This window comes from Mycosarcoma maydis, chromosome 23 (genome assembly GCF_000328475.2).
Source record: "Mycosarcoma maydis chromosome 23, whole genome shotgun sequence".
NCBI classification, from domain to species: Eukaryota; Fungi; Basidiomycota; class Ustilaginomycetes; order Ustilaginales; genus Mycosarcoma; species Mycosarcoma maydis.
This window is the reverse complement of record NC_026500.1, coordinates 326412-344927: the sequence shown is the minus strand read 5'-3', so window position 1 is coordinate 344927 and position 18516 is coordinate 326412. Positions and strand designations below refer to the sequence as shown.

At 50.9% G+C, this 18516-nt stretch overlaps 8 protein-coding genes across 8 annotated transcripts; 5 read left to right on the top strand and 3 right to left on the bottom strand.

Moving 5' to 3' along the window:
• Window positions 1–693: 693 nt before the first annotated feature.
• Window positions 694–1945, top strand: UMAG_12340 (alpha-hydroxylase AHD1; the record flags this gene model as incomplete). Its single annotated transcript, XM_011394461.1, has 2 exons — window positions 694–1618; window positions 1719–1945. 2 exons carry the CDS (start codon window positions 694–696, stop codon window positions 1943–1945), a joined length of 1152 nt encoding a protein of 383 aa, XP_011392763.1.
• Window positions 1946–2791: 846 nt separating this feature from the next.
• UMAG_11813 (uncharacterized protein) lies at window positions 2792–3139 on the bottom strand (the record flags this gene model as incomplete). The annotated part of the gene is made up of 1 exon (XM_011394448.1): window positions 2792–3139. One exon carries the CDS (start codon window positions 3137–3139, stop codon window positions 2792–2794), a length of 348 nt encoding a protein of 115 aa, XP_011392750.1.
• Window positions 3140–4977: 1838 nt separating this feature from the next.
• On the top strand, window positions 4978–6714 carry UMAG_06467 (Ustilagic Acid glycosyl transferase; the record flags this gene model as incomplete). Its single annotated transcript, XM_011394432.1, has 1 exon — window positions 4978–6714. One exon carries the CDS (start codon window positions 4978–4980, stop codon window positions 6712–6714), a length of 1737 nt encoding a protein of 578 aa, XP_011392734.1.
• Window positions 6715–7464: 750 nt separating this feature from the next.
• On the bottom strand, window positions 7465–8452 carry UMAG_06466 (Ustilagic Acid hydroxylase; the record flags this gene model as incomplete). Its single annotated transcript, XM_011394431.1, has 2 exons — window positions 7465–8318; window positions 8404–8452. 2 exons carry the CDS (start codon window positions 8450–8452, stop codon window positions 7465–7467), a joined length of 903 nt encoding a protein of 300 aa, XP_011392733.1.
• An 888-nt stretch (window positions 8453–9340) lies between these two features.
• On the bottom strand, window positions 9341–10489 carry UMAG_06465 (uncharacterized protein; the record flags this gene model as incomplete). The annotated part of the gene is made up of 1 exon (XM_011394430.1): window positions 9341–10489. One exon carries the CDS (start codon window positions 10487–10489, stop codon window positions 9341–9343), a length of 1149 nt encoding a protein of 382 aa, XP_011392732.1.
• Window positions 10490–11146: 657 nt separating this feature from the next.
• Window positions 11147–12601, top strand: UMAG_06464 (uncharacterized protein; the record flags this gene model as incomplete). Its single annotated transcript, XM_011394429.1, has 3 exons — window positions 11147–11758; window positions 11821–12263; window positions 12367–12601. 3 exons carry the CDS (start codon window positions 11147–11149, stop codon window positions 12599–12601), a joined length of 1290 nt encoding a protein of 429 aa, XP_011392731.1.
• A 795-nt stretch (window positions 12602–13396) lies between these two features.
• UMAG_11812 (Cytochrome P450 enzyme invovled in Glycolipid production) lies at window positions 13397–15319 on the top strand (the record flags this gene model as incomplete). The annotated part of the gene is made up of 1 exon (XM_011394447.1): window positions 13397–15319. The coding sequence occupies one exon, from the start codon at window positions 13397–13399 to the stop codon at window positions 15317–15319; it is 1923 nt and encodes a 640-aa protein (XP_011392749.1).
• Window positions 15320–16806: 1487 nt separating this feature from the next.
• On the top strand, window positions 16807–18348 carry UMAG_06462 (Ustilagic Acid acyltransferase; the record flags this gene model as incomplete). Its single annotated transcript, XM_011394428.1, has 1 exon — window positions 16807–18348. One exon carries the CDS (start codon window positions 16807–16809, stop codon window positions 18346–18348), a length of 1542 nt encoding a protein of 513 aa, XP_011392730.1.
• Window positions 18349–18516: the final 168 nt, after the last annotated feature.

The following is an 18516-nucleotide window of genomic DNA, read 5'->3' as shown; positions in this document are numbered from 1 at the left end:
CGATTGCCTTTGCCGTGCCGTTGCCATTTCGCCTGTGTACTCGTGATGCCGAAAAATAGGATCACAATTTCTTTTTAAAAAAAGGCATAATGGAGCTCCGTGCAGTTGGATTCGGATGTATGATAACCGTAACGGTGACACAGCCACGTGAATCGAAGCAGGATTCACAGCACTCGTGATTCTCCTTTTGGCATTCATGATCAACGATTGAACGATTGCCACACATACTGTATCATTCTTGATTCACAATCGATGTTCAGCGCAGGACATGATTCGCATTCTGCATAGCAACATGAGTCAACGTCCCCATTAATTCGTTTGACGCCCTCAAGCTGGATCACTCTAGAGGCGCTACCGTCGGCTGCTCAAAGCGCCGTCGGCTCCTCCAAGCTTCAGCGGGGTCATGCTTTCTCCAAAAGTCATTACTGTACAAGACCGCAAAACATATTTGTTTACGACACATTTGATCAAAGTCAAGCTGGTTATGCGCATATCCCTAGCAGGGTCCTCCTGGATGGCTCGGTCCTGATTCACCATTCCTTGCCACCATTGCTCAGATACAGAGAGAAATGGCGTGTGCTGAACAGGTGATGCCTAGAGGTCCTGGTCGTCGATCTCGTTTAAAAGAGACGATCATGCTCGTGTCATTGGCCCCAATTTTCACAAAGACCAAACACTTTGATAGCGTTCAGCATGACCACTCGAACCGCCACGTCCACAAGCACCACTGTGCACGGTCACCTTGGTGATCTCAAGCTGCGCAATGCTGCCATCACTGGTCCTCATTTGCAGCCAAAGGCTGCCAAACAAGATCTTGCAGACACCAAGCCTGACTCCGCTCGTACTTTTCCAGGCCTGGGCTTCAAGCTTAGTCCCACCGAGGAGAGGCTGCGTGCCAAGCGCAATTGGGGCTTCCTCGAGACCGCCTACGATAACTCCAAGGTCATGGGTCTCACCACCCACTTTGTCACCATCACCATGGCCATCGTCTTTAACAAGTCTTGGCTTGCCAAGCCCGTTTATGACTGGCTGAACACCTACGATCGCTTCACCATCCACACTGTTCACACTTGGATCTTGCTTTCCACCTGCCAACTGCTGGTCATTGGCCTTTTTGCCCTCACCGACTTGAGCGGCCGTCCGTCGTGGCTGGCCAGGTACCGCATGCAGCCACACAAGCCTCCGACGCTGGCTCAGTACAAGAAGCTGATCCCTGTCGTCTTATTCAACCTCGTCGTCGTCAATACGATCTCCAACATCATCTACTATCCTTTGGCCGAATGGCGAGGAATTCAGACCACCTACGAGACGCTCCCTTCAGGCAAAAAATTGGTCGCTCAGTGGCTCGTTTGTCTCTTGATGGAAGATATCGGCTTCTACACTGTCCATCGAGCTCTGCACCACCCACGCATCTACAAGTACATCCACAAGAAGCATCACGAATTCAGTGCACCCATTGCCGGAGCGTCCACATACGCCCATCCACTCGAGCACTACTTCAGCAACCTCGTTCCCATCCTTGTCGGCTTGCTCATCACACGCGCCCATATCAGCGTGCAGTACCTCTTCTTCACTGGCCTCATGATCGGCAGTCACGTGCAGCACAGCGGCTATAATAGTAAGTCAAAGAAGCAATCCCCAAATGCTTTTTCTCGAATTCCATGCGCGACGCGACCCAAGAGGATTTGCTAATTACTGCGCGGTTCGTGTCGCTCCAGTTCCCTTCCTGACATGTGCTTTGGTCCACGATTGGCACCACTACTTCAACACGGAGAACTACGGCCCAGTCGGCCTGCTTGACGCCATCTTCAAGACCAACAAGACCTTCAAAGCCTGGACAAGCGAAACCGTTGCTGCCTTCCATGGCGATCGCGCCAAGGCCAGGCAGGCCGCCCTCGAGAAGCTTGCCCAAATCGAGGCCGAAGAGCAAGAGCGAATCAGATAAAGCCGCCGTCATCCTCGATCCTGTCTGACTGCCTCTTCTCTTCTGCCTAGTCTGAGCGCCTATGTGCTGCTAAGATAGTATGTAGTAGGCGAACCTTTGCGTAAAACTGTGGTGGAAATTCTCGCGTCTGCAAAATGTGTTCACCGTATCGTATATATTAGGGCGTCGTGGTTAGCGTCCGTGATTCGCAAGAAAACCAATCGTTTCGCATCTTCTGATCTCAGACGTGATACTGGCATGCGGAAGAGTGCTGCCTGTCATAGGAACATAGCGACCAGACAAGGTATATTCACTCGTGCACGCATCGCACTTCCTTGTAGGCATAACATTGCTTCTTTGTCAAATTCCAACTCAACCAATGCGTGATTCCGCTTGGTCATTCTATGCCAGCTGCATGCCACGCTCGTGTGGGTGAAGACCATCTAGTGTGCGTGAAAACGCGGTGAGTTGATCGATTGTGGTATGAGTTGGTAGCGGCTGGTAGCGTGCAACGCTCCACCAGGCGGTGGTGCAGCGTAGCTCGGTTCTAAATGGTGTGCAATACATCTCGTGAGCGTCTTTGACGACGGCATATTGCTCGGGTGATCTGGTGATGGTTAAGCGTCGAGGCTCCGTCTGTTGCATTGTCAGTACAGATTCTGATGTTTATATGACATGGAAGCAATAAAGTGGATTGCTGTACTAGTCGTTCAAGTTGTCAGGAAAGTAGTAACTCGTCACAACGACGAGTAGATAGTAAGAAGTGAGGACAGTGTTGTGGGTGACTGGAAGTGATTCACGATTTAAATATATACATCCCGGCTATGCGTCACTCGCTGATTAAATGCTAAATACTTGGATTGCGGTTTAGGCCTGCGGCGAGACCTGAGAGCTCGGTGAGGCTCCCTGCGCACCAGCTGAGGCAGCGACGCCAGCACAGCTGGGAGCGTTCGCTGCGACCGGGACGGAAGCCGTCGGTGAACAGTCCGCCAACAGGTCCAGGACCGCCTCGGCCATGCTGGCAGAGCAGGGGCGGTCAGTCGAAGCTGGTCCACGTGACTTCGCCACACCGGAGGAAGCAAGACAAGGTGACGGCGAAAGCTGCTGAGAGAACTTGGCGAAAAGAAAAAGTAAAAGGAAAAAAGAAGACGCCTGATTGGGCGCCCGAGCGATGCCCCGCTTTCCCAGAGAGCACGCAATCTTTGAATAGGTCATTGTCGGTCGGTCACCGTGAGCTGCCTCGGGTTTGGTCGGACGGACCCCGGGCCAGCATTGAACACCGCCCCGCCGCAGATCGTTCCGCCGGTCATAGTGAAAGTACACCTATAAGCCGTACTAGCTCCCATATTATAATTGTTTTTACCGGCCACCCCCAACACACAATGTCACATAGAGCCGAGATCCAGAGGGAACCGGTCCCCATAGCACGTAGATGCAGCGCCAGTCAGCGTAACAAAGATACACATAAGACCAAATAGTCTCATCATCACCGCAGTGACGCCCGTGACGGCCGGACAACAGTGCAGCTTCATCGCGGATTCGCGAAGGCAAATATGCGTGCAATGTAGCGGCGTGTTGAGGTCCTAAGAAGAATCCAGCGAATTTGGTGGAGACCAACGGCGAAAGCTTATATCCTCTGTGTAGGACGAAATATGTCGAGGCCCAACAGATATAATTTATTGTATTCCGCGATTGGTGGAAACGGCCGGAGCTGTTCGCTGTTTGATGGTACCGCCCATGTTTAGCATCCGCGAGGCGTATGTTAGGCGATGACTAGTCTAGCGACGATGAGAAAGATAATCACGAATGGAGAAGAAGAGATAACGTACATCTAGTTATGAAAAACACGGATTTACAGCATATAAGGATAAATAGGGAAGCGAGCTCTGCTCTCCCACGCGCCCTCGCCCTATCGCACGAGACGCACACACGACGTGCGTGTGACAGCCAGAATCACGATTCACACGACTCTGGAATTCCGGCACAGGAGCCCTAAGTAAGCATTTTTCGTGTTTGTCTCCAGCGATGTCAGCGCGTGCCAACCGGTCGGGTGCGGCACTAAGCCTGTTGACACTTGTGACTGTATTGCCTTTTTCATGACAGAAGCATTAGAATATGACTTTGAAAAACTGCGACATCCCAGCGCTCAATCCTTTCAACCTGCACGTACCCGCAGCATTTGAGAACATGTCGTTGTGAGCGCCTTCCTGTTCCACACGATGTGTAGCTTCAAAGCGTTACTGGATAGGTCAAAGACAAGTACCATGACAAATTGCCAAGGCAGCGCATTGATCTGCTTGCTTTTGCGCAGGTCACTACCACTCACGAAACACAAATAAGCACGAATGCGGCCCGTATCGAAATGGTCCAATGTTGCGAGCTGTGAGCACTCATCTTGGCTTACATGCCATCGGTTCGAGATCCCATTGACTTGAACTATCTATGGCCTGTCAAAGCTACAGATACAGCGGAAGCTGTGCAAAGTACACTCACGGATGCAAACGGAAACGCCTACAAGTCCGGCACACGTCAGTTTCCGAGCAGAATTTGAACGGCGCATATCGCTCTGCTCTGCAACCTTGATCGTACAGTAAGAGTCACTATGAGTCCAAACCTGCTGGACGCATGTCCCCTTCATGTCAAAGCTTCCACCCCACGTAAAGCCATCAAGGCCAATCTTTCGCATTCGTCATCTATATCCTCCTTCAGGCTGCTTTGCTTCTGGGCTATTTTTTGCCATGCACATGCTCCTGGAACAGAGCCCTTCCGCTTCACGTACTTCTCCGACTTTATGCAGAGCCTAGTCTGAATCGGAGCGATACAGTAATCAGCTCCTTAGCTCTCAGGGCTAAGCTGGCACAAGATCTGTACTTGAAAGAAAATCGAGAAACATATATGAGACCAGGCAACTTGGAGGCTGCTATAAAGTAACAACCTAAGTAGCATCCTTCCTAGATTCATCAGCATCGATCGTTGACAGAACTTCGACCAACTCACCTGAATCTGATCTACGACATTCTCCTCTTCCGGCTCACGACCATCTCCTAGCAACAATGGCGACCGAACATATTCTTTTGGTCTGCTGGCCCGCAGTAGGTCATGCTCGTCCAATGCTAGACTATGCAGCGGCACAGCTCAAACAGAACCCTGGGCTCATAATTACCTTTATCTGCAGCAAGATGCAGATTGCTTTGCTTGAGGGACTTGCAATCTCCGAACATTTGGCCGACAAGAAATTTGGCGACAGGCTGCGACTTCTTGGAACAGGCCGCCCTGCACAGGAAGTACTCAAGGAGTTTGGCGACCGCGAGGACGCCAAAAATGCTGCAAATTCCGCATCCAAAGCGCCTAACACAACGGCTAATGGCCCCGAGCCCGAGGTGATCCTGACCATGCAGGCTGCCACTTTGATTCAGAAGCGATTCGCCGAGATCTTTCCCACAATTCTCGCAAACGATGACCTATTCGATGAGCAAGACAACAGTTTGCTCCTCCCTGCCTGTGTAGCAGGAAAACCCACCACAATTGTCGTCAACTGGATGCTCCCCGGTATGGTAGAAACCGTGCGTAAGCACTCATCCGACCTTAAGATGGTCACGTTCTTCGATAATTCCTGCACTTTTGTCACCCGCATGCTGGGTCCACGATCCATCGGCGGCTTCGGCGGCATCGAGAGGCTCTGGTCACAGTACTGTAACAGCAACCCTGAAGTGGACCCCAACGATTCCACTTTGAAGGAAAAGCTGCTAGGCAGACGATGGACCGGAAAATTCTACATTCCAGGAAGTCGCATGGGAGCCATCGAGGAGCAAGAGATGGCAGCCCTAGCCAAGGACTGGCTGCTCAGCGTGCCACTGACTCCCTCACTCATCGAGATCCAAAAGCTGGTGGATGCCAGTCACACGATCCTCATCAACACTCATCTGGCCGTAGAGGAACGCGAGCTCGACTACCTTCGCATGGTGTATCCCTTCAAGAAGATCGGTATCCTCGGTCCAGCCATGTTTTCGGGCTTCGTTGAGAAGGGGGAAAAGCTAGCAGCAAAACTTCTTGACAAGCACATCAATGTGAAGCCAGCAGCTTCAAGGCCGCTCACACCACCCGAAACTCCTCCTCCGGGCTCTCCTGACACTGACTCGCACGGCGAAGAGGAAGACCCGAAACAAAAATCGGTAAAGCAAGTCGAGAAATTCCTTGCCGAGTCCGCAACTGGCTCGGTTGTGTACATTTCTTTCGGAACCATGTTCCGTCCGCAGCCAACGCACCTTATCAAGATGCTTGAGATCATCATCTACGAGATGAGCCTCAGCTCGCAGTTCCGTCTTCTCTTCACCTTTGGCGGTAGCAAAGATCTCGCCTCGTCGTGCCCGCCATCGTTCGCACCTCAGATTTCCGCTCTCGAATCGCAGCTGTTCAAGTCGGGAAACACCTTGTTCGTAAACTGGGTAGATCAACACTACGTCCTCCAACACCCTTCTGTTGGCTGGTTCCTTAGCCATGGTGGCTGGAACAGCTGCCAAGAATCGATGCTTGCCGGTACGCCGTTGTTGATCTTGCCATTCTTTGGCGATCAGCTCTTCAACGCCTATTTTCTTGAGAGCATTCAGATTGCCTACCGCTTCAATACAGCCGCCAATATGAGTGTGGCCGACTTTGTGGCTAGCTTCCGCGAAGGCATTACTTGTACTCGACCCGAAAGCGAACGTGGTTCCCAGCTGACCAAGAACGCCAAAGAGTTGCAGCTTCGCCTCAAGGGTGAGCGTGCTCTGGCTGAAGTGCGTCTCTTTTGATTCTTGCCCAATACCTTCTTGCTTTCGCGCTATGCTGCCCCTTGGATCAGACCATACATCTCTCTTTGTCTATAACCTGTTGAATGTCAACTAGTTTGCAAGCGTCCAAAGATTGTGACCTAGGCATTCACGATTAATATTTCGTGAGGGTAGCTTGGCTAAATTCTTTGCGCCACGTCAGGTTGGATGTCACCCTTCGCATAGTACATACCGTCCTGCAAGCTCTCAAATTATTAGCCGATCTTGTTGAGGGTTAACCACTATACCAAAAGGGTGTCTAGACAACCAATCCGACTTTTTTTGATTTCATACACCGACCCAAGCCTATGGAGGCTTATGCGGGAGTCAAGAATCAGAGGTACAGGTTGTAGATAGTGGGTCAGGTGATGGGTCAGAGTGCTGTACGGTTAAATCCGCCCCTGCTTAGTCATGATGCATGGGTGGTTAGGGGGTCAACCAATCGGCCTTTAGTTGTAATCTTCAACTGATTTTTGGCCTTGCTTTTGTCTCGGCTGATCAAATCTGCTATTAACAATTAAATTCGGCAACCTGCATGTGCTGTACAGCACCAGTGCTCTAGCTTGAGAACACGAAAGAGCGGGAAAGTTGAAGCTGTCTCCGTCTTCCACTTACAGTGTAATTGCAAGGAGAGAGAGAGTGGGTTGAATGAACTTTTGAGCCCGATCAGACTTGGAGCGAATTGCGTATAGAAACAATCACGAATCACGAATTTCATCCGTTGCTATACGACTATGCTACTACGCGTCGCGTTTGTCCGGAATTAAAAGCATCAATTTGCTCTAGAAGGTCGCGTTTGGTGCGATCAAAGTCGATGAGAGCCGCAGAGTCTTTAGCCAGGAGTGAATTCATCAACGAACAATCCATCGGTACGACGCCTCGATTGTGGGTGCATGCCAAGATTCTGCGCCCGTTCAAGCTGTGATCTTCGATCGCGTGTAGATGCAGATGCGCCACGGTCCGTACATCAATCCAGCCTGGTATCCTTGACCTGGACTCATCCTCGATACAGCGCAGAAGGTCTTGATTTGAAACGGAAGATTTCGGGTCTTGTTCATGAATGATTGTGGGGCCACCGATATAGACTGGAGCCACCGTCGTAAGCGGCAGCTTGAGAGTCGAGGAAAGCTCCCATGCACGACGCTCGACAAGCGTCTTCGAAGACATGTACTGTACCATCAGCTTTGTCGAGGAACGATCTGGAGTGTACCAGGTCGATTCGTTTAGTATGGGCGCCTTGACGTCCAAGTGAGTCGACATGCTAGAGGTCAAGACCACCTTTTCGCTTGCATGCGCTACAGCGGAATTCATGACGCTCTCGATGCTGCTAATGGCCGAGTCGATGTCAATTCCTGATGCTTGTTCCTTGCTTGGTACTGTAGACGCAACGTGCACTACATACTTGCAGCCACGAATAGCCTCGTCCAAAGCCTGCTCCGAGGTCAAGTCCGGGATGACAAAGACATGAAGACGGTCGCAAGCGAAGGTGGCTATCAGCTTCTCGGATGCCGTTTGGCGCCTGACTGTAGCATTCACTACATAGCCTCTCGATAGAAGCAATGAGACAATGTGAGAGCCAACGAAGCCTGCATCGTGACCGCAGACGAAACACAAGTCAGCGCTCTGGTTGGGGCGTTTCGATCTTGGTCTCAGTTGGTTTCGAAAACTTACCATTGGCACCGGTCACCAGTACCCGTACGTTCCTCGATGTACCAGCCATTGTGAGCAGTTGTACATGGATTAGTCCTCCAAGAGTGGTGGTGACGCAAATTCATTGCCTTATAAGAGTTCAGGCTACAAGTCAGACCACCTGCTAGCAAGAGCACCAACCTTGACCCTGAAATGCAGAATGTGTTGTGCGCATTCCACATTTCGCACAACTTGACAGCTGTTCTTTCTTTCACGTTTACACACGTGAGAACCACGCAGATGCCGAACTTTAAACATGCAACTAAGTAATCAAGCCAGATAGCCCTAACGCCGCTGAGGAGACCGTGCCGAACACATACTTGACAAGATCGATAGCAGTCCGAGCCACCTTAGCAGCAAGGTCATTGGATCCCTATCAACACCGGAACTCCGTGTTCGTTTGTTCTTTTTGCGCTCTGCTCTGCCGCGTCTCGTTGGAGTACCAGACCTAATCTTCAGTCCCGGCTAAGCCTCACTCGCTCGTTGAATGCAAAATGCTTTTATTACAGCTTAGGCCTGTGACGAGACCTGAGGGCTAGATGAGGCTTCCTGTCCGCCGGAAAAGGGAGCTGGATGAGCGTAAGGGTGAGCGACCAAAAAGGGAGGGAGTACAGGGCGGGGAAATCCAAGCACTACGCGATGGCCAGCCTAGTGATGATGAGAAAGAAGGTGGAGGAGAAGAAAATTACGTAGATTGGTGACTTGTGAAAAAAACACGAATTTATATCAAGAACATTGGGAGGCGAGCTCTGCTCTCCCAGACGCCCTCGCGCTACCGCACGAGACGCATAAACATCGTCCATTCCAGTCGCTATCACAAGACGCAAGCCCAGTCAAAGAGTACAATCTGTTTTCCAATTCTGTGCAAGCAGAACAGCAAAGCGTCTACGAAAGAGAAGTGATGACTAGGACAGAACTACTACAGCTGCGATGCTTCGGGAGACTTTTTTGACTTTTCGGCAGATGGCATCGTGGACAGTGCCCACTGCATATCAAACATGAGGCTGTCGAGCTGACAGATAGCCACGGGTTCGGCTCCCTGCTCAGTGGTGATGTAGACGTCCGAGATGATCCTTCCATCTACCACGGTTTCCCTCCACTGTGTGTGGAGCCACTCGGTGTCGTGAGGGACCTTGGCCAAGAATCGGATGGTGTATTGAAGCGTGGGAAAGGCAAATTTGCGAGTGGGCACATCGTGAGGGTGGCAAGGATCCTGCTTGATAACGTTTTCATAAGCAGGTCGACGGAAATCACCAAACATCGGAATGCTCTTAGCGTCAATGCGTCTCGAGTGAGATGAACGAAGCGGCAAAATTCTGCTTCCTTTGCAGTAGTGCGGGGATGACTGCAGGTCTGCAGAAGCGTGCTCCTCAGAATAGTCCTCCTGTTGAGGAGTGTCGACGTCATCAGGGTGGAAGCGAACAAAATAGTCCGAGAACGGACGACGCTGTGTTTCGAGCTTGACCAGAAGGTCCAACTGACGCGATATCATAGCTTGAGATGGTGGGAGATACCATGAGCGAGGATGTGGGACTGGTACTTCCTCCAACTTAGACACAGCGCCGTAGTGTAGAGGCAGGACCGATTTTCCTTGCTGCTTGGAAAGGTTGACGAAGCTTCCGCGCACACTAACGCCCAGCAACACCTTTTCCTTCCGGCTTTGGTATAGCTCAGCAGCAATCGAGGTGAAGCTACCCGAAACCTTGCCGAGAGAGGTCACCGAGATGAAGGCTTCTCCGGGCGAGAGCACTTTGAGAAAGTCGTACGAAAGCGTGTATGGATCCGGATGCTGCTGCGATTGCTGATGTTCGAGAAGGGCCGAAAGGAGAAGGGATGCCAAGAAGCCGCCGTGAGGCACCTGAGGAGTAGAGCACCATTCAGACTGAATGGCTAGTCTGTACCACACAGTGGTATCTTTAAGCTTGGTCGAAGCTACTGATGCCAGAGACTCGGGTGCAGAATCCAAGCGCTCCACCCTCGTCGCCTCGTCAAAGCTGTGCCCGTACTGTGGCACGCTCTGTGACAAAGGGTTTGATGTGTGGGTACTGACTTTGGCCTCTTGAAGCATGTTGTAGACTGTATGTGTATACTGGAATGAGGAAGAGGCGACAGACGCAACCAGAATTTAAAGTCAGACCTTATATATACACATCGAGCTGCATCCTCTCCTGAATGCTCCCGCTACTTGATACTCATAGCAAAGATCTTTGTAAGCCGGTTGCAGAAAGCATCAGCTCCAAGCCTGAGGCAAGAAGATAAGACATCAAGTAGTGTACATGGCGCATAGCGGTAGCGTATGCAAGAGTGTAACTACAGCACCTGCATTTTCGACGAGCACAACCCACCTTTTATTTTATTTTATTTTTTTAACTTTTACTTGTACGGATTTTGTCTATATCTCACCAGTCATGAGGACAGTCCCGAGCCAGCCGAAATGCGCATACCGAGCTACACTCTTCCTTGTCCCATCGATGGCTGCAGAAAATCGCTCCGAGAACAGTAATAGTCATGTTGAATCTGACTGAACCGAGCTCAAATCGAAGTCGTTGTCAAGCATCTGTCCGCTACACACTCATGACTGGAAGTGGGTCGCCTCGGCGTCCTACAGGGAAATTGCCTTGCCGGACGGAAAATAACTAAATGCACAAAGCAGTGTAAAAGTCGCCGTCTCTGAACCTTGTAACTCTTTACTCTCCCCATCCACATCAAGCAGACACTCCTGATCATGCCTTCGAGAATTCCTTCGTCAAACGACCCGGTCTTGCCAGGAAGGGAGCTATGGGGTACTGAACGATTTTGGCATTTCGCGCACCACGAGCATCAAGGTGCTTTCGATATGGTCTCAATCTTTGTGGTAGATGTGGGAAGCCGACACTTGAGCATCGAAGACTGGCGGAAAGCCTGGTCCAAGCTTTACAGGACTTTTGCAGTCCTGTCGCAAAAGATCTCAGACGACAGTGGAGAAGGCAAAATCGTGGATGGAGCTCTGAGAGCGGAGGAGTCCTTCTTTACAGGACCGATACTGCAAGACGACCAGGACCGGATCGACTATTCTCTTCAGCAGCGCCGCTTCGACTGTCTTTCATTAACTGTGTTCGCAACAAGCGGAACCGAGCACGAAAGCTTTCACCTAGCCATTTCAAATCCTCACGCTCTGGGCGATGCGAAAGGCATCTTCGCAATCGGAAAGGCTTTGATACAGGGTGTCCTATCGCAAACTCAGGCCGAACTGCAATCTCCCACCTCCCCACCACCACAGCCAAGCTTAAAAGCATTCACCACGTCACATAACCAAGACCTTGGACTGAAAGCCATGTTCGAGGTAGCAAGGACAGGTGTAAGTATAGCTCTCGGATGAAAACCTTTGCCCGTTCTGACACCTGCACAACGTCTTTGTAGTCCTCAATTGGATTTCCTATTCTTCCCAAAGAGACTTCAGCAGAGTTGGAGCCTGCTTCCCGAGAATGGCGCAGAGTGTTCACTTTCTCCCCCGCCCAGACCGAAACTCTGGTCCAGCTCTGCAAAGCCAAGGCGCTCACAGTGTCAGCTTGGCTTCAAGCAACTATCTTGCACGCATTGATCGATACGCTCGTGGACGACAAAGGGGACGAGAAAGCCGAACAGACATTCACGGTTGCTGCGATGCCGTTCCACTCTCCGCTCAGTGTATCGGGGGCCACCAGTACGATCTTTGCCCCAATTTCGATTCGAGTTGGATCGAAGGCCGAGCTGAATGACATTGCGGAGGCTGTCGCTGAATCATTTGGCCTAGCACGCAGATTTGCAGAGGACGTGCAGGACGACTACGTGAAGACCCTTCTCAAGCTCTTTGGTTCCGTCCGGTGAGTAGCGTATGGGCCCTTTAGTCTGATTGAATCTGATTTGTCGACAGATTGGGGGCTGACACGATTATTTGACCCTGCCTTCAAACAACACTGAGTCCAGTCTGGAAACTAGTGTTCCGACATTCTCAAGCCTTGGACGCTTGGACACGGTTACAGGGTTGAAGAGGTACCATGTAGTGGCAAGAAACAATCTGCCGACGACGGGAATTCACGCCTGGACGCTAAACGATCAGCTCAATCTCACACTTTCCTGGGCTCCTGCGAGATTCAGACGTGACCACATTGAAAAATTTTGGTCGACATGGATAGGCACGATAAAAGAGGTGGTTGCCTGAACCTCGTCCGAAACGCTGTGTCCTTCAAGCAGGTCCGCCCTTCAAGGCATCGCACATCTTTATCGGCTCAATTTAAGCTAACTGTTCGACGATTTGATGCATGTGTGAAGTATGGTTGCCATGTGAGCCCTCACAGCCGATTTGAAGCCTGCTGTGCAGATCGGTTGAGCTTAAATCATTTTCCATCTTCTGCATGCTTATCAAGAATATTTCAGATGCAAAGTCCGTATGAGCATGTCATAATTGTTCTCCTATGACGAAAGGCAGGTCCTGCGAGCTTCAATCCATTCGAAGTATGGCAACGGCCTGTAGGGCAATGACATGCATGGCAATGCCATAAATAATTGATTGCAAGGCAGCCGTGCCCGCCAATCACGAATACCATATGTGCTGGACATTGCATACGGTATCTACGCAGGAGGAAGTGGTCACAACTAGTCTTACAGAAATAATTCACCGGCGGCAGGTAAAGCAACAATGTCGCTCAAAGTGCAGCTGCCGCACTCTTCCTTATGCAGGATCGGCCAAAGGACAACGGTATGCACCACTGTGGGCTTTGCGACTTCCTCAAGGCTTGAGCGACACGTCTAAAAGCTTGACAAAACTGAGCTGGAAAACGGCAATGACAGTATGCGCAGTCCGGTTTTCAGCATGCGAATGCGGATCACATCTTTCAGCGGCTGGCATGTCGGCCTCCAGTTACCACAGTATATTGTGTGACCAATCCCAGGGCGCTCAGGGTGGACTTAGCTCAGACAAGGCCGCTCAGAAGGAAAGTATGTGAAGGTCTGCAGAATGAGACAACGCGCCGACGTAGAGGTAGGTCCCCTTAAAAGTGGCCTGCTTTTCTCGTACATGCAGAACTTCTGCGCTCTTCAAACCCGCTTGCGCAGACCTTCGAGGACTACTGAGCTCGATACAATGGACTTCAAGCCTTTCCTCACACTACAACACTTCAGGCCGCAGGGCTTTGCCGGGGATGTGTTGGCACCAGGCGCTTCCTACAACCAGACATGGAACACTATGGCGTCCAAGTTCAATGGTAGAGGTGGCAACAGAGTCGAAACTGGAAAGGTGTTGGAAGCAGCAAGCGAATCGCTCAAGGAGACTGTACCACTTCTGCAGCTTGTTGTACGAGCTCGGCACCATCCACTACTCGTTTTCCTTGTCGGACTTTTCCTGGGAACTATCTACTTGCTATATCGCTACTGGGACTGCGCAGTCGGTTGCGAGAGGAGACCGGACCTCAAAGGGCCTAAAGGTCTCCCCTTGATCGGCAACCTTATGTGGGCGCTAAAGAACCGCGATCCGCTCAGCTACCAAGTTTATGCCCAGCAGAAGTACGGATACGGTAACACCCATACGCTCCCCGGACTCGGACGTCTGATCGACATTTCACGTCCTGATTGGATCGAGCACGTTCAGAAGATCAAGTTCAGCAACTACGTCAAAGGTGAGCAGTTCCACGATCAGATGCGTGATGTGCTTGGTGATGGAATCTTTACCTCGGACGGCGAGCGTTGGAAGATGCAGAGAAAGGTAGCTTCGCGTATCTTTACTGTCAGCTCATTCAAGGCGATCATCACGCAGACGATTCGAGAGGATTGTGCTCTCGTCGAACAACTCATCGAGACGTATGCAAGGCAAGGCACCGTTTTCAACCTGCAAGAACTCTACTTCAAGTTCACGCTCAGCTCGTTTGTCAAGATCGCATTCAGTCAAGACATCAAATCTCTTTCGGAACCGGACCGCCCTGATACCTTTGGCGATGCGTTCAACTATGCTCAGAAGGTGCTCGACATGCGCTTCGTACAGCCGTGGTGGAAGATCGCCGAGCGATTCAACGAGACCGGAAGAAAGATGCGAGCTGCACGAAAGATTGTCGAAGAATTCACCACCAACATTGTCGAAGCAAGAAGAAAGGAGAGCGAGGCGATGGGAGAAAAATCCAAGCCAGAGAGCAGCCGCAAGGATCTCTTGGACTTGTTCATGGCTTATCGTTCATCCGACGGTCAGAGGCTCAGCAACCAACAGCTCAAGGATACGATTCTGAACCTGATGATTGCAGGACGCGATACCACTGCAGAAGCACTTTCGTGGATGTCATGGCACATGCTCACAAAGCCCGATGTTTACGATCGCATCCGTCACGAAATCGATGCCACTCTCGAAGAAGAGGGAGAACAAGCGGGCTTGGAAATTGACTATGATGTGTTTGAGCAGCACACTGCCAAACTGACCACGTTCCAAGAGACGCTACGATTGCATCCATCGATCCCCAAGAACATCCGTCGAGCTTTGCAAGACGATGTGCTGCCCAACGGCGGACCCCGGGTTAGGAAGGGAGATCTGATGCTCTATTCGGACTGGGCCATGGGCCGCAACCCAGACATTTGGGGACCCGACGCATGCGAATTCAAGCCAAGCCGCTGGACCGATCAAGAGACTGGTTCTTCCATCAAGTACTCGCAGTTCCAGGCGCACTTTTTCAACGGCGGGCCCAGGTTGTGTCTGGGACAAAAGCTGGCGAGCTATGAGGTGGTGCAGCTCATACATCACATCTTTGCCAAGTTCGACCTGGAATTGATCGACCTTGGACCCGGCAGGTCGGCTGGCTTTGGAAAGGTCCCTGATTACCTCAACTCTTTAACTCACCCTATGAAGCGACCACTCATGGTCAAGGCTACCCTTCGATGTTGCAAGGAAGGCACTAGATAATTCACGATTGTCTTGCCACGGGTAAACTTGATTCAGATTCACAATTCACGATTTGTAACACACTTTTTAGCGTCCTTTTTATTCGTGATTATAGCTTTCCTGTTCAGAATTCGTGTAGATTTCCTTACCGTTTTCAACTCCATCTACGAATCATGTTTCTTTTCTTTTTTTCTTTTTTTCTTTCACGATTTTTCTTCATTGAGAAATGGGAAGATAGCAAACCCTGGCTGAACGAGACGCGAGTCACGAGTGTCTAGGTTCTATGAACTCAGTGGTCGACGCCTCATATAACACTTGCTTACCGATATCCTCACGGTCCTGCTAGAATGGACATGACACCAAAAGCAGAGGACTGATATACATCAGCAGAACTGAGGCGGCCGTGATAGTGGATCGGATCTGAAATCGTAAAGCTCAGGTCACGAATGCTTTTGCTCTTTCTTGCTTGCTTGTGTGATTGGGCTCTGCAGGTAGGTTGTGCTCACGATATTTCGAGGGCTTGTGTACACGGCAAGGCAAGGGGACCTTCATCGACCGAATCCGATAGGCGAGCATTACTAGAAGTGTGATATGTTGTCGAGATAGGGGGGGAGGAGCAACCCTGATTCACGGGAAGTGAGATAAGGGGGCCAATATGGGCAGAGGTGAGCACTGTGCGATTGGACTCGTAGCCAAGCATGGCCGAGGTAGTCTTCTGTTTCCCAACAGGTGGTCACATGATAAGAGTCACGATGCTAAAAGGTTCACTACTGAACTGCACCACATACCACATACACTTGACAGTACTGTACGGATTGCACTCTTGTACACCACTAACACTCTTCTCGTGTCTCCACGCTCACAGCACCGTAATCATGCTCCATTTCGATGTTTTCTGGTATGCACGCATAACGCGGAAGCAGTAGCGATCGTGTATACTAAGATGTGCCGACTAGATCGCTGCCAAGCGCGAGCAGAAGGCTTGTATAATAAAGTCGGTGTGCGTAAGTCACGCGTGGTCTGCGGGCGGGCAGAATTTCCTAGTGTTAGAATTCACGATTCGTGATACGTGATTCTGAAGCGCTTATTATTCACGATTATTCACGATTCACAAATCGTAATCACGAATCCTGAATCGTGAATGTGTGAATCTTTATTGCACATGTGCATGTCAAAGATGGCGCATATTGATGTTTTTGCCTCCAAAGTCGGCAGTCGCATCTCACACGGAAGGACGACTTTCATGAGGACAGGATGACTTCGACTTTGCAGTGTGCAGGTAGCCTCCGCCAGCTTCTTTCGCCGGCTTGGCCTACCGGCTCGGTTCAAAGCCTCTTCGTCCGTATTTGCCTTCGTGTTCAGCTGTGAGTCGGGGCGTCAGCTGGTAGTAAGAGAGTTTTGAAGTGATTAATTTGTTCGAGACTACTATATCAAGCAACGACATTGATCATGATTCATTTCTTTGTCGATCGACATACACAAGCAAGACACCACCCTGCAATATCAGAATGGTTGTCAAGCGAATCCTGCCTTTGCCGCGCCCGGCCGGCTTAGCGCCGCCCACGGAGGTGCCGTTAGATGGTCAAGACCTAGCCATGCCAAAAATGGTGATGCACTGCATCTGGTTCTTCTTAGCTTCTTCGCAGCCTTCACTGGAATCCACAAGCCTACAAGAGCTCGAGCAAGCTTTTACACTGGGTATGCAGCTCTTTCTGGCCCGCTTTCCCGCCGCTGGAGCTCGAACAAGGCACGACAAAGATACGGCAAGGTGGTATTTGGAGTACAACGATCAAGGCGCCGACCTCGAAGTCATTCAGCTCGACAGACCGCTCCAAGATGACTGGAAAGCTCTCGACGGAAAATGTGACTCTGTGTTCGCACCTCGGCCAGTGATGATCTTCGATGATGACGCTTCTATCTTTTCTATCAAGGTAACGCGTCTCTCGTGCGGCTCGGTCGCTATCAGCACGAGCACGCACCACTGGCTGGTTGACTTTGTTGGATACATCGACTTGATGGAGGAGCTCTCTCACTGCGTTTCTATCTTCCTCAATGATCCTAATGCTCAGATCAACATCGATGAAGGCGCAACCAAGTTTGATTGGTCGCGAGATTTGCTCGCGTATTCCAAGCAACTTGAGCCTGAATCCATCCCGAGTGCGACTTGGTTTACGGAACGCGGTTCTCCTCCTCAGATGACGCGAGCTCCATCTTCTTGTCATTACGCTTCTCTCCTCTTTACACAGGAGTCACTCGAAAAGCTAAAGCGTTCGCTTGCTGAGTGGGCCCTCGAGACGGCCCCCACCACAGCTACGGACCGGATCGTCCCTTCGAAGGACAACTGGATCGCTACCAACGATGCCCTCCATGCCCTGTTGTGGGCTGCCATCACAGACGCACGAGGTCTCGATCTAAATGCTACTACTCAGCTGCACACACCTCTCGATGGCCGACGTCTTCTCTCAAGCCTTTCGTCAGCTGACAGCCAGAGTCGAGGCAAGTACATCGGCAACGTCCATCCTGGTCATGTCTTTCCCCTCCCTTCGTCCGTTGTTAGCGCCAAAGACCGTAGCGGCCTCTTCAATCTCGCCTGGCTTATCCGTACACAGTATCTCAACGTCACCCCAGGCCAAATGAGTGCCATCATACGGCACCACAACTACACCGACGCCGAGACATTTGGGCCTGGACGACTTCCGAAGTGTACGAGCATGTTTGGTAACGACGTTACCATCAGCAATGTTGCACGCATTCCTGTTCGCCAGCGTCTAGATTTTGGCGAGAAGCTCGGCAAGCCTTATACGCTTACTGTGGTGGGTATGGTGCCTGTCACACTCAACGGCCTGACGCTTGACTCGGCCGATGGCACTTGCTTCATTATACAGGCTCCTGCAGAGTGGACCTCGAAGGAAGCGGTCTTACAGCATCAACCGAGGTCCGGAGATAATCAAGCACCAGGTGGTATGTTGGTGTACGTGGGGATGCGCAGTGAAGAGATGGACAAGCTGCTCCAGAACTCCCTGCTTCAAGAATTTGCCCTAGTGTTGTAAAGCCGTCGCTACCGACGTAAAAGTTTTAAAAATAGGAATCACACATCACGAATCGTGAATCGCTCAGATCTCAGCGTGAATGCTAGAATGAATCAATGTGTGAACATCGCAGCCTCTATGGACGATATTCGATGTCGGGTCGATATCGGCGAAGACTACTCGCTTAAG